The sequence below is a fragment of the Lepidochelys olivacea genome, assembly GCF_965140295.1.
Source record: "Lepidochelys olivacea isolate rLepOli2 genome assembly, chromosome: 7".
Taxonomy (NCBI): Eukaryota; Metazoa; Chordata; order Testudines; family Cheloniidae; genus Lepidochelys; species Lepidochelys olivacea.
The window spans coordinates 36,107,484-36,122,953 of NC_140417.1; the positions used below are offsets into that span (position 1 = coordinate 36,107,484).

The 15,470-nt window shown below is 40.4% G+C and overlaps 1 protein-coding gene across 1 annotated transcript in view; it reads left to right on the top strand.

The window, feature by feature from the left end:
• Window positions 1-15,470, top strand: part of NUP210 (nucleoporin 210) — a 117,599-nt gene that overhangs the window by 42,175 nt on the left and 59,954 nt on the right. The window contains exons 10-14 of the mRNA XM_084633722.1: window positions 74-214; window positions 1,685-1,822; window positions 8,212-8,367; window positions 11,992-12,190; window positions 13,764-13,909. Of these exons, the coding sequence (XP_084489848.1) occupies window positions 74-214; window positions 1,685-1,822; window positions 8,212-8,367; window positions 11,992-12,190; window positions 13,764-13,909 (780 nt within the window). The remainder of the gene's footprint in view (window positions 1-73; window positions 215-1,684; window positions 1,823-8,211; window positions 8,368-11,991; window positions 12,191-13,763; window positions 13,910-15,470) is intronic.

Consider the following 15,470-nt stretch of genomic DNA (forward strand, 5'->3'; position numbering starts at 1 on the left):
TTGGCTGTCCTGAAATGTACTCCTCAATGTTGTTAATCCATGGCAACACATAAGCAATATATTTTAATTTCAGAATATCAGAATTAATACAGAATTGTCTGAAGAATATTTTGAGATTCTGAAATCCTCTCTGAATGGATCATATCACTATGTGAAAGCAATAAAGAAGGGTCAAACTATTATCGATGCTGCTTTAACATCTGTAGTAGATCAGGTATGTCTTACTAAGAAATGTTCCAGTTTGCTCATATGCTTAGAAAAATTATCAAATACACACACGTCAGAATCTTTTTATTGGTATACTCCTCTGAAAGCAAAAATAGGAATTAAGTGACTAAGCCACACAAAAATAAGAATATATATAAATGGACAAGGGGGCAGAGCCTGAATTCCTTACTTAAGCAAAATGCTCAACAAAGTGTTTTTGTTCTGTGTTTGTACAGTGCCTAACACAATGGGGTCCTGGTCTGTAGGTGGGACTCCTGAATGCTACAAAAATAGATATAATGAATAATAGATGTTTTGCCTGAGTAAGGCTTGCAAGATTGATTCCTAATTGTGGGCCATTTACCTCTTGTTTAGAGTGATTGAAATACACTGCTCTGAATTTCTTCCCTGGTAGCTATCCAGAATACGTGGGCATGGCTTGTAGCAGGGTGCTGACTTAGGGCCCAGTCACACACTCTGAGTAAATGTCAAGGCTCACTACTGTGTGTAGGGAAATTCTGACTCACTGTGCCATGTCCTGGTCCTGCTGTGCATGACATTAAATTTTGGGACACTTTCTGTCATTTGGTAAGTGATCATTAAATGCTAGAAAGAGGACCTGCCAAACATACCAGCCTACAAGCCTCTTAAAAACTAACATTGATTAAACTTTTCTGCTACCGGGCCAGTCTTGGTGGCTGCCAAGTATGCAGCCACCAGGGCACTTCAGTTTGGAAGGGTTCCTCCCCATTCAGCAATTTGGTTTTATGTCTGAAAGTTGACGGGGTTCAAATACCTAGACACGTTTGTTCTCAAATCTTTTCCTAGCCGCTCCTTGAAAGTGATGAACCAATTCTACCCTCTGCTTCAGGCAGTCGGCCTCTCTCTGTCAGCTTCTCTGAAAAGGCCTCCCTAAGGTCTGCGAGAGTTGCAGTGCTTTCAGAACCCCAGCAGGGGGAATGACATCTTCATTGGGAATCATAGTCATGGAAGGCTCTTGATGGAAACGTAACAGCCAGTTTCAGAGTATGGTATTAACAATCCCTTCCTTGGGCATAGATGCATTATTCTCCACCCACAATCCGCCCCTTTCCCGCTGAACAGGATGTAGTAGGTAGGAGGCTGAGCAGGGTGTGAAGAAGGGTTATGAAGTACAAGGAGTGGAGAAGGGGTAAGTGGGCTCCTTGTTACTTAATTTGCCAGTAAATTTCCATGTTCATCTATGGCTCCAGAGTAATGACAGTGGTAATATTTATCTAATTTAGAGTAGGCATTACTCCAATGAGTTGCTAATTTGCTCACAGGAAGTGCAGAGCTAATAGTAAAAAAAAAAAAAAAAAAAATGGTGCTAAATATATCCTTTTGTGTGTGTGTAGGTGTGTTTCCTCAGTAACCTAATTATAAATAAATACAGAATATTCTTCTAAAAAGTGCTATGAATGTCATTTATAATTATACACGCTGTTACTTATTATAGGATGGAGGTGTTCATACATTGCCTGTACCAGTACGAAACCAGCAAGAAGTTGAAATTTATGTTCCCATTGTCCTTTCTCCAAGCATTTTGACATTTCCATGGCAGCCAAAGGCAGGAGCCTATCAGTACACAATAAAGGTATGCTAAGGAAGCCATCTAAATGCAGGAAGTGTCACTCTGGCAGATTCAGTGAGGCCAGTAGTTGTTTGGGGAATCTGCTGCTACATATTAACTCTGGATGCTGTAGGCGTGTTCACGTTAAAAGTGTGTTTGGTGGAATTTCACTGGAGTTCAGTTGCACTGACTGGTAACTGCTTTAAAAAGAGTTGCACCTCTTATTTTTGTCTCTGTTGTTGGTACCTTTTAAAGTAAAGCATAATTACAAAAAAGCCAAACTTAATGATAATTGAGTGTGACAGATTTCAGGCAATGAGAGAGGCACTTAATTTATTACAAATAGGTTCCCTGAATTAGTTGGCATAGTGACTGACTGCCAAGAAGCCATCTTAAGATGAGTGAGCAACTCCGTAGAGCATTGACATTGGCATTCTTCGTTCCCTGCCTATCTCCCTGGCTATACCAATAGCATGGTTATTGGAAGGGAAAGGCCAAAGCTGTCTTTACCGTAGATGCAACAACAGTGTTTTTAAAATTCTCCTTTCTTGTACTCCTCCTGTCCTTCTCATGCTGCCACGCTTGCCAGGGCACACTATTAAACCAAACCAACTTTTGAATGTGCTCCACTGGAAGCAGAGTTTACAAAGCAAACAGTATTTGTTTTGTTTTTCTCCAGTTCAGACTGTATCCTTAAATCAGGAACCTTTTTGTATACTGCTTTCAAAATCTGAACCCTTGAGACGGTCGCTAAATGAAGATTCCCCAACACATTTGGCCTCAAAAATATTACATGTGCAATTCCTGTCTATCCACTTGGCATATGTGTATGCTGAGAGATGAGTCTTTTCTCTGATCAAACTGTCCAGGAAAAGATACGGAGCAGCCTACATATGGTAGAACAAGAGATTTGAATGGCTTATTTTTGCACTTCGTACAGGGCCAAATTCTGCTCTTCCACAGTGGTGTAAATCTGTAATGACACCATTGACTTCATTGGCTTCAACTGGATTTTCACTTGTGAGAGACCAGAATTCAGCTCATACTCAGTTACCCTATACATAACCACATAAAAACACCCTGCATTGTTGCACATTTCTGTTACAACACTGTAACTCAAGTTGGTTGTCCCCGTTGGAGAGTTGAACATTTGGCGCATGCTCTTTCAAAATGGTCCTTTGTTTCTTCTTTTAATCTTTTTTTTTTTATGCCATCATGGTGGTTAGCGCGATATTAAATGTCCAACTGGTTACAGTGATTTTCATAAAAAATAAATCTTTAGATGTTCTGTTTTGATTTCCTTAAATTATAAAGTGGGTCTACTGACAAGTTTTACCTAATCTACATTTACAGCAGCATTGTATTAATTTAGATGGAATAAAGGGGCCCAGAGAGTCACAGGGGTTACAATGATCCTGACTGTCCAATGGTAAACAAAGTTTGGGGGTTGGTGTACAGAGACCTCAGCCTGCTTGGTACCATGGCAAACAGGCCATGACAAATCCTTGTTAACATTTTATAGAAAATACAGAAAAGGAGGAGGGGGGAAGGTGAAAGCATTTGAAATGTAAAATATTGAATAAGGCTTTCATTTTAAACATAGCCCCTGTTGCCTTTCCCCTTAGCTGGAGAAAGTCGTCTTCTTCCTTTCTTTCTTCCTTTCTTCCGCTTTTCTTGGTGAGAGGCATGGAGAGTAGGAAGGACCAGACCTCCTTTTCCACAACAGGTTCCAGCGCCTCCTGGGGGATTCTCCAGCATTCCCAGGCCAGCCAGGAGATATAATCCCTCCAGCGTGTCCTGGGTCGACCTCGAGGCCTACGCCCAGTGGGACGTGCCCGGTAAAGTTCCAATGGAAGCCCCAAGTGGGCATCCTTATCAGGTGCCCAAACAATCTCAACTGGTTCCGCTTGATCCAGAGGAGTAGTGGCTGTACTCCGAGGCGCTCCCATATAGCCGAGCTCCTCACCCTATCTCGGAGAGTAAGCCCAGCTACCGTGTGGAGAAACCTCATTTCCACCACTTGTATCCGCGATCTCATCCTTTTGGCCATTACCCAAAGTTCATGACCATAGGTGAGGATGGGGACCTAGAATGACCTGTAAACAGAGAGCTTGGGCGAGAACTCGGCTCCCACTTCACCATCATGGATCAGTACAGTGCCCGCATTGCTGCCGCACCAATCTGCTTGTTGATTTCACGCTCCCGTTTGTCATCACTCATGAACGAGACCCCTAGATACTTGAACTTATTCACTGGGGCAGCTGCTCCCCCCTCACCTGGAGAGGGCAGTTCACTTTCTTCTGGGAGAGGATCATAAGCTCTGATTTGGAGGGGCTGATTCTCATCCTAACCGCTTCACACTAAGCAGCAAAACATTTGAGTGAGTGTCGGAGATCACAGTCTGAAGAAGCAAGAAGGCCAACATCAGTTACAAACAGCAGAGATGCCACCTCCGAGTCCCTCTACCGGATGCACTCCATAGCTCAGCTGTGCCTTGATGTCCTGTCCATGAAAATCACAAACAGCGGTGGTGACAAGATGCATTCTTGGTGGAGTCCAACGCCCACTTAGCACAAACTCAACATGATGCCAAGAATATGAACGCAGCTCTCACTCCGAGAATAGAGGGACCAGATAGCATTCAAAAGCGGCACTGACACCTCATACTCCCACAGCACTTCCCACAGGACATCTCGTGGAACGTGGTCATATGCTTTCTACAGGTCTATAAAACAAAGGTAAACCAGATTAGCAAATCCCACGACCCCTCAAGTATCTGCGAGAGAACAAAGAACTGGTCCATTGTTCCATGGCCGGGACGGAATCCACATAAAAAGCCTCACCAATTTACATAGGTGACCACAGACCCAAACCCTTGGATCTGAGAACAATTAAAAAAGCATTCAGTTTTCTTACAAGAAGACTTTTAATAAAAATAGAAGTAGATAGAAATAAAGAAATCCCCCCTGTAAAATCAGGATGGTAGATACCTTACAGGGTAATTAGATTCAAAACATAGAGAATCCCTCTAGGCAAAACCTTAAGTTACAAAAAAGATACACAGACAGAAATAGTTATTCTATTCAGCACAGTTCTTTTCTCAGCCATTTAAAGAAATCATAATCTAACACGTACCTAGATTACTTACTAGATTACTAGCTAGATTACTTACTAAAAGTTCTAAGACTCCATTCCTGGTCTATCCCCGGCCAAGACAGAATATAGACACACACAGACCCTTTGTTTCTCTCCCTCCTCCCAGCTTTTGAAAGTATCTTGTCTCCTCATTGGTCATTTTGGTCAGGTGCCAGCGAGGTTACCTTTAGCTTCTTAACCCTTTACAGGTGAGAGGAGCTTTCCCCTGACCAGGAGGGGTTTCAAAGGGGTTTACCCTTCCCTTTATATTTATGACACTAGCATTAGACTGTTTAGGACATTGCTTTGAGCTGTCTCTTTCTGGTCACAGGTGTACAGCAGTGTTGCAAAATATGCAATCTTCCTGGCTAAGCCAGACTCTTATTAGACCACAGGAAAAAGGCGAGAGATGGGAAAAAGAGGAAATAAGGTAGTGAAGGAAAAGGACACATTTCAGGTGGGAGGAGACAAAGTGTGACATCCCAGGTAGTCATCTCTAAGGATTAGGATGAAGAAGGTCCTGGGTCTCAGGAGATGGTGAGGGTGGCAGCCAGGATAGTGAAGCTCACTCCAGGAACCAATTTTTCTCCCAAAGTCTTTCTTTAAGAACCCCAAAAGGAAGTGATGGGCGGAATAGCCCATCTCCTCATTATTTTGTCCATCAGTTAGACCTAATTTCAGACACACGTATTTTGATTCATTGATTTCTGGTCCTCTGCTCCTCATGTTTACCAGTCACAATCTTAACACAATCCTTGTATTATAACAACAGGCCTTTTTTCTTTTTACTAAATCAGTCTTTCCATCTTGCTTTTCCTATCAATGCTTGTTGTAATAGGCTATTGTGACACTTCATGAATTTTCACTTCTCATGGCTGCCCTCACAATTAGGGCAAATTTGTAGGCTTAATTATCACAACAGCAGTCAGTGCTCAGTTACAACTGGTTATTAATTACGGTAGACAGTTTATTATTGCCATTCTTGTTTTCAGATCAGTCTCTACCTCTTGCTCAGTGCGTTTCGGATCAAGCCCTTTTAAGTCAAGGAATAAACTCCCAGAGATTTTGGTGGGCTTTGGACTAATCCCAAAGTTTGTTTAATCTCTGAAAAGTGTTTCTGCCCAAATAGCATCATGGGGGTTCCATGTTTATTTTATGTCACTGATTTCTTGATTTCTAAACTGGCTCTGAATACATGTAAAAGAGAGTTTAAATATCATGTTACTTTACTTAGTTTAGGAAAGCCAAGTGTCAGCCCTACGAAGCTAGGAATCTGAAAGTCAAGTTGTGTTTTTTCTGGTTTGTGCATCATCAGTAATACAAATTGTGCAGGTAGGGCCCAGTTAACAAGTCTGTGGATGATGTGCAAGTCAGGATAGAATCCAGTGTGTTCTCCCTGAGCTGTCCAGTAGTAACTAGAGTAAAAAGTAGCAACACTTTTTTTTCGCTGCCTAGTAAGAAGATGTCACTCTGCATACACATAAGAAGGTAACATTTTTACAGTCAGTCTTCTGACTATTTTAACTGAAATTCTGTTTATCCAGATATACCTGATGTCTCCAAAGCATTTTGAGTAAATAATTCTGCATTATCCTAAGGAATCTGAGCTTTCACCCTTCTAGACTGGGCCTGTTTCCCCAAGTTCCACTCCAACTGTTGCCTATTTGGCCAGTAGTTTCATTTTTTTCTGATGATTTTCCGTTAATAGGCCGTGCAGAAGCTCACGAGAGAAAAGGAACTACCATATTAAATCGCCTCCTCTTTGATTCCTTTGGGAAGAGTCTACTTGCATGTGTCTCAGCTGTTCCTCCTTTTAGACCTATGATTACTGCCCACACGAACCTTGTTTTTCATTTTACTTGGTTTTCATCCGTTGAATCGTGAAACTGTTTATAGAAAATGTTTATTATGCTACAGAAGTTAACCCCCACATAATTTGAAGCTTCTTGCAATATGACATTATTCTTTTTGCATCTCTCATTATGGAGCATTGTCTCACAGGTTGACCATAGTATGTGGAGAGCGGCACCTGGGTGATAGAGAAAAAGATGTCTTTTAAAAAAATGCAAATTATTCTCGGTATCTTTTGCTGTGCAACACAATGTTGCCACAGAATTATTTTTATATCTTGTCATAGTGCAGTTTAAAAACTATGAATTCTATAGCAGTGGTTTTCTTTATATAAGAATGTTACAGATCGAGAATGACATTGTTACTTCTGATGGGGCAAACTCGGTGGTTCTTGACTCAGTGTGAATGTGGAACTTCAGCAGATAGTATTCTGCTTTGATTCCAATAAGCTACAGAGTTACCATACTACTTAATGGGCAAAGTCATTCATCTCTCTTGTGGCACAGACCATAAGACTGAATAATTAGTTGTTCCCACTTGCTCCGCTAAACGAAACTAAAGTTAAAATCCTGGCAATTTATCTTAAAATCCTTCATGAAGTGTAAAGCTCTGATTCTTGGGAATGGTGCCTTTTGACATGAATATCTAGGTTTGGCAATGATTGAATCCTTAGAGAGCCTGGCTGAGGATGTAACCTACACAGTGTACGGGCCTCTGTATTGCCCAAGGTAAGTGTGGGCAATCTATGTTGCTACCTATCACTTACTGCTGATGGATAAATTCCTGGAGCAGTATGTATGCTGGATGTACAGATACAGAAACATCTGCTAACATACCCTTCAGGCTAAAAATAAAGATGTGATGGCAGCAAAAAATCAGTTTTTGTTTCCTTTTCTCTGCACTCTTCTTTTGCTTTTTAGACTTCTTAATAATTCCTGTTGGTAGAATCCAGTTGCCATAGTACAGTAGGTTAGCTGCGCTGAGACCTAAAATCGTTCACTTGACTGTCTTTGGCTTTCAGCAACAGAAAGTTAATCGGAGTTTTGAAAAATACAGCAATCACACATGCTGGGCCTCTGTTGTGCTGACTTGTGAAATGATATGCTGACGGCAAGTGCTATTAATCACAGGGATCTTTGAGCATTAGAATTCTGCAGCAGTGGTAGAGATAGGCATTTAGATTAGCAGCAGTGATGAGCAAAATGTACATGTGTGAAGAAATCTGAAATTAAAATGAAAGAAGGGCAGGAATCTGCTAATTTAAAGTGTTGGGGCCTCAGTTTCATTGTATTTCAGTGCTAGCATTCTTAACTCTACTCAGTGTGTCTAGCATTTTATGCAGTATGTCCGAAGTTTGGGTAGATGATAACCAAGAGAACAGGGCACCATATTAATACAAATTAAATATTTTTTCCTTCATGTTTTAGGCTCACGGTGGAAGTGGAAATTTCAGTTGGTCCTATTCTAACCAGGCTGTTGCTACAGTAACAGTCAAAGGAGTCATGACAACTGGAAGTGATATTGGTGTCAGTGTTATACAGGCAAATGATGTTCAGAACCCACTGCACTATGGAGAAATGAAGGTAAACAGTATTTTCTCTGGTCACTTTTGAAAGTTGGCTTTAGTGGCTGTAGAGAAGGCAGGGAGAGCGGTCAGTCAAGGAGCAAAGTGTCTCTAAAACCACAATCCCTGGTCACATGTCCCATAGAATTCTACGTCCATGCCCTGTGGCAGGCAAGTTGAGTCAGAGCTCACGCTACTGGTGGCTCCTCTCAGACTATCTCTTTAATTACTATTTTAATGTCTGTCCCAGCGATGAAATTTAGCCTGTCCTTTTACCTCCTCTCCCAGGAAAGGCTTTTCCCAGTTGAATTCTTTATGTTGAAAAAATAACACACACTTACTAGCTGCAGGCCAAGCAATTGGCCTGATAACCCTAAGTAAAAACACCTGTTTATTTTCCCGCAGAGCCTCTGCCAGAAACAGTTAGTTTGTTTTCCCCTTGTGTTAAATGATAAAAGATACCATCCAGGTGAATGGGCATTTCTCAGCAAGGATAGAAAGCCAGAATTTTACAAAATCCCACATGACAGACCCAGTTGAGCTCCAGATCCCAAAACAAGCTAAAACTGTGTTTAGAAAAGACACCATGATTACTTCTGTGGGTTATTGCTTCACACGGATACAGGGGACAAAAAAATATACCTCAGTCAGGAGGCATTTGGAAGCATTGGTCACCTCTCTGCAAACCCACACCCATTCTTACTGCTTTTCCAGAATAATCATTGCTTGGGGTAGTGACCTAGTGTGGGAAAAAAATCTAGGAACAAGCATCGCAATCTACCTACAAGAAAATCTCTTGACAAGAAGTGGGGGAGCAGAAAATTCCCTACTTAATGCTTATGGTGGAGCTCCATGAATTTAAATACTTTTTCCTAGCATTTTTGCAGCTTTGGAAGTTTTCATTTGGGGGAACTTACATGGTGCCCTGTTCCTTAATGGAGAACTGGCCACTGTCTTTAAGTAATCCTGAATAATAAACTGGTAAAAAATAAATTGAATGGATAAACCATATTATTTTATTTATTTTATTTTACAAAAGAGAAGTCAGTAGCCCCAGTTGTTCTGGTCAGATTCTAACCTGGGTAACTGCATTCTGCCTTCTTCAAAAACGGTGTTATTTTTCATTGTATTCGACTGTTGTGTGGCATTCTTGGTGCTCTTAGGAATACAGGCGGCCCCAGTCTAGCATGGCACGTAAGTATGTGCTTAACTTTTTAAGCTGGATTGGGGCCAAAATGGGCATACTCTTGTCTGTATCAGCCTCAGTGAAATTCAGCCTCTGAAGCATGAGCATGGCCTGAATGCAGGCTTTCGAAAAAGGCAGAGTAGAAGTATAGCTTTAAAAAGCTAAGCATTGTAGAGAGAACCTGAATTGAGGGGTAAAAGCTTGCTCCTGAACTCCAACAGTAGAAGTAAGAGATGGTGGTTGAGAGCTGCAAGTTTGTGTGTGAATTATTTGACTATTTTGAGACCTGGAGCCTGTATATTTGTGTACAATATGGTCATAAATAGAGAACTCCTCACCTGGAATATGCTTATTTATGCCAAGCAATGAGAGACCCAGTCTGGCAAGTGAACCTTTCACCCTTACATCCAACTGAGAGTCTTCTTTTAAAAAAAAAGAAGAAGAAGAAGAAAAGAAAATTGCTGTCCATCTCCAAGAAAAGGTGGCAGTTGAGTTCGGAAGAGCATTTGTAGACTTGGAAGAGTGCACCTGCATAACAGGTGCATGGATATAATTTAGCAGCTGATGTGAAGTGAACTGATAAGATTAAAATTGCAGACACTGGTGACCCAAAATGCCTAACCGCTTTTATGACCTCCTGTATCCAGCATAGCTAAAATCCTGCAGGTTCTACATTGTACCTTTGTTTGCTTCAGAGCTCCTTCGGGCAAGAGTGTGAGAGAGTATGTGCTTGTCAGACTCTCCAATACTGTCCTGTAATGAAAAGAGAGCTATTTAAGCAGCCAGACTTTTGTTTGATATGACTGTGTTGGGAAAAATCTTTAGAAACAAAACTTGCTGGGTAAAATTGTATTTGCACCGGCTTTGCAGGGTGCAGCAGCTTGCTTTTAATGTATTTTAAGTTAACTACATCAATTCTACAAAATGTAGTTTAAATGGACATTAAACATAGTGTTTAAATGTGTAAAAAGTGATGTTCTTCTGGCTGTTAAACCAGTGTTAAAGCAAGATGGGACCTACTTTACAATCTTTCTGTGACACTGCGCCCATATTATCTGTGTCCCAAAGATGTCACTTTTAGCAATATGACAGTTGCCTGCAGGAAGTTCAGAAATGATGTTTTTAATTAAAACTGTATTTCCAAATACAATTAAAAGTTTATAGACGGTAATAACTCAAAAAAATGCTTCTTATCATGCAAGCTTTTAGAGCAGTACACTGAGCAAACTGAGCATCATGTGAAGGTACTAAATGTCTCTGCTAACGTGTTAAACGTTGTGTGTTCTGTTTGGAATAAATTGAAGTGTTTGGGGTAGGAGCTTTATCTGCTGACCTTGATAAGCAAGTTATAAGAATAGTCATTTATGTTCCATGAGGATTGCAGTTTTAACACCATACCATATGGTCTAAATTTGCCCTGAAGCTTTTGGCAGATGGTTTAAAAAGTTAAAGATGCTGCAAATGAAAAGCTTTGATCACAGCAATGGTTATGAAGTGTTACAATCAGTCTGTGATGATTTCGTTAACATTAGCGAGAGGGTAACAAATCGGAGTAACAAACAAATACCATTCAAGGGCCTGCTCATAAACACTTCAGATAATGTCTTTAAACGTTCTATTAATCATTTCAGATCATCTAGACTCCTAGGATCTGATGCTCCCTCTCTTATTTACACACATAACCCTTTTGATTTCAGAGGTGCGTCTCACGTAAAGATTACCTGCATAAATAAAAGTTGCAGGATCAAGCTCCAGATTGTCAAGGGTGCTCAGTGCTTGGTATAGTTTGGGGTTTTTTGGTATTATAGCAGAAATCTCAGTAAGTAAAATGACAATCTCTTATAAATACACTATTGAAAAAAGACTCCCTTAATCAGAGTCTGTTAACATAGTTAAAGAAAAAATTAATATAAACCCCCACCAGCATTTCCCTCATACACTGCTGCCATCTCCTTTCTTGATCCAAAGCCCATTGAAACTGGTTGAAAGACTCTGACTTCAGTGGGATTGGATCAAGCCCTTATACCAGTGGAACTTCAGCTCAGAAACTTCCTCTGTCGGAATCTGTGGCAGTATCTTATGCTTGGGGAGGGGGAGGTCCAATGTTTTAAAATGATCCCAGAATAAAATTGGCAACGGATTATATAGTGCTTAAAAATAGGTGCAGGTTTCAGTGCACTTGTGAAAAGATCTCTAGACTGGCATTAGGGAACGCTTCTAGACGCTTCTTCGCGCCACCCTCTCCCTCCTCCCACCCCCATCAGTTTTGGGGAACAGCACTGGTGGGGCTCTGAACGGTTGTTCCTAGCCCTCTTCTCTCAGAGGGAAGCTGACTGTGGTGAGGTGTCCTTGGGAGGGGATGTTTGGGAGGAAAACATAATTAGTGAGTCTTAAACTTTCTTTCTAGTTCCTTATGTAGCTGTGTCTTACCTCCTTGTTTTTTCTTGTCTGTCTCAGGTATATGTAACTGAACCTAGGGGCATGGAGTTCACGCCGTGTCAAGTTGAAGCACGTGTGGGTCAGATACTGGAGCTGCCCTTGAGGATTAATGGCCTAATGAATATTGAGACCAGTGAGATGGTCACACTCAGCGATTGTTCACATTTTGACTTAGTCGTGGAGGTAGAAAACCGCGGCGTCTTCAGACCACTCCAAGGTGAGTTTAAAACACAAAACAAAACAAAAAAAAAACCCCTATGTATATTTAGTTCAGGTTACAAGACAAATAGAGATATTACAAATGTAAATCATTTACCTACTTGTAATGGCCTATTTTAATGGATTCATGGCAGATAACTAGAGAGATGTCCAACGGCAAATACAGAGACCATAGTAGTCCAAGATTTCTGTATATTGAAGATGCCTCTTTTCTTTTTTATGGAGGAGCATTTTTATTTCTTTGTCTTTTTAATATTTAAGGATACCAAAATCTCTGGCAACAAATAAGCTGAGTACGCTGAGGAATGTTCAGACTCACATACACGCTGCTCTACCACAGACCTTTCCACTGTTTTTTCAAAGTCCTTGTTGTAACAAACCTGATGGTTTCCTCACCAGAGATGATCAGTTAAGTCAGGTTTTGGGGAGGCACGTTGGCTGATGGGAAGATACCAAACTCTTTCACTTATGATACCTTGCCCAAATTTGCATAAAGTTCCCTTTTCAGTTCTATTAAGCCGTTCACCCATCTGATTGTTTGCTTGTTTTCTGGGAGAAATGGGGGCCGAGGATAGCAATTTCTTAAATTCCATTCACTGCAGTCATTGGAGCAGGGCCAAAGTACTGTCCTTCTGAAGCTTACTATTTTAAGCCGTGCATTTCCTCAGGTGCTTCCCTAGCTGTTTCCACCATTATAGCACTTGTCTGACCAGAATATGGAATGTGCAAACTCTTCTAAATTTGCCATTAGTGAATCCTTCTGCACTAACAGGCTGAGCAACTTTATTGTCATCTGGTGTCTGCTGGACCTTGCACCCACAATCCTTTGTTAGCCTGCTTCTTGTTAGTTCTTCCTTGTGTTGTATTATTGAGCCAGCCAAAGAAGTTATTGTTAGACTTACAGCATCTGCTTGCTGAAGAGGCAGCTCTTTTAAATGTCATTCTACCTAGTTTGTATATGTACCTTAATTGCCATTGTTCTGTTAAAAAAATCCAGTCAAACTGAAAAAAGGAGAGCGAAGAAAAGAAAACCCCACAAAACACCTGGGTCAGCAAACAGACACATGCCATGAAACTAGCAACTTAGTTTCCCCTAGATAAAACTTAAAACTTAATCATTAACTTGAGTTTAGGTAATACATCATGCTCTGTGCAGTTTTAACTGTGCATTTGTTTTAACTGTGCATTTTATTTTGGCTTAATTACAAGCCAGTTTCAATTTAGAACAGCAGGGAAAAAATACTCTGCTAAAAGAAAGAGCAAATTATATTACTCTGTATCCCAAAGAGAAGACTAATGTCCTTTTAGCAAAATTTGGAAGGAAAAGAAGTTTAATAAGTTTGTGTGTTTCATAAGGTGACAGTTTTGAGGCTAATGACAATACATTATTTAATAGAGCTATGGGTATTGCATTTCCTCCATTCAGTCACTGAAATTATCTGTACATATTCCCTGCATATTTCTAGCACAAAAGTAATACTGTCAAGAAAGCTATATTAAAATCTGTATTAACGTGTCTCGCTTATTCTCCCCAAATGTTTACTCTAATTTGTTTGTTTGTTTTTTGACAGGGAGACTTAAGCCAAGTTCTGATTTTTGCAGTGGAGTCAGAGTGAAAGCTGAGGCACAAGGATACACGACACTTGTTGTTAGTTACACTCATGGTCAAGTCCACCTTAGTGCTAGCATCACCATTGCTGCCTACCTACCGCTAAAAGTACGCCTGTAGTAAAATATTCTCTTTAATTGCTGGTCTTAAAACAGTCTACTTTTGAAAATTCATTTAACTCTTAACTGAGATTTGATATTATGTGCTAGTATATGAAAATGAGATAGTCCATTGACTTGGGATGTCCCAATTCAGGTAATCATGTCTCTTAAGCACTGCTTAAGTACTTTTCTGAATCAGTGCCAATACTTACTGCAAGCAGTTTGATTTCTGTGCCACAACTTCCCTGATGTCTTTGAGATGTTTCTTGTCCAAATCAGTGCTCCAAGCCAAACAAAGGACTTGGTAGAATTCTGTAGTGGGTTAGTGCACTGTATTTCTGTTTCTCCTTAGTTCAGAAATGAAAACAAGTTTGGTGCTATCTGAAAACAATCACAGATAGACAGGACTCAAGAAAAGACCTAGGACTAGGGGATACTGTCAGCATGAGTGTTGATTTGCTGGCAGAGTGGTGCATATAAGAACACATAAGAACAGCCATACTAGGTCAAACCAAATGTCCATCTAGCCCAGTATCTTGTCTTCTGACAGTAGCCAATGCCAGGTGCCCCAGAGGGAATGAACAGAACAGGTCATCATCAAGTGATCCATCCCCTGTCGCCCATTCCCAGCTTCTAGCAAACAGAGGCTAGGGACATTTCATGTGAGAGTAGGAGAACTTGGGTGCACATGCTGTTCAGACTATTCCTGTTTCTAGCTAGTTTTGCTAGTCCCTAACTTCCATGAATATTAAGTTTGCCCACAGTCATCTTCTCTTCAAAAAGGAAATATAAAAAGCACAGTAAAGAAGCAAAGGCAATGTATTGCAGATCTCAATAACAGTAATATAAAATCCTCGGAGATGAAGGTGCTATTAGGTGAATTAAATAGAGAAAGTATGCTGCTAAATGATAACACATAGTACAAGGTTTATAAAGGGATCTGGACTTGTCAATCAGTTCAAGAAATTGAATCTTTCTGAACTCAGATACAATATTTTTCTCCAAAATGTAACTGTTAAATTAGTTAGTTACTCATCAGTAAACTTCGAAGTGGTGGGAGGTTCAAACCCTTCCTTGTATCTAACTGTCTGTTTAAAATGGTTAACAATTGGCCTAATAAGCTATTAATGAGAGCAGTCACAATTGCATGGCCACAGCAATAGGTAGAAGCAAGCATAGCTTATTACCCCTTTAGTCATAGCACATAAAACTATTGTTTGGGAAAAAGGCAGAGTCTGGTGGCCTGTATATTCTGTGGAACTGAGTATTTTTTTTCCTTGCAAACAATGAAAATGTGACAGGTGTTTCACCATTGGACAGGTTACAAAGTGAAATAAGACCCTCATTTAAAAGATAGTGTTCACAAGTCCAAGGAATGATTAAGAAGCATAGGACAGTGTGTCAGCTTCATGATTAGATGCCAACGACTGAATCCACAGAGGCTACCACTGCTGCATGTTAGGATAGTAGTGTTTCAGAATCTGGAATAAATCAATTTTCTTATGTCTAATGATGATTTCAATTTAAAAGATAACATTCTGTCCAAGAGTTGTTTCTGCAGCATTGAT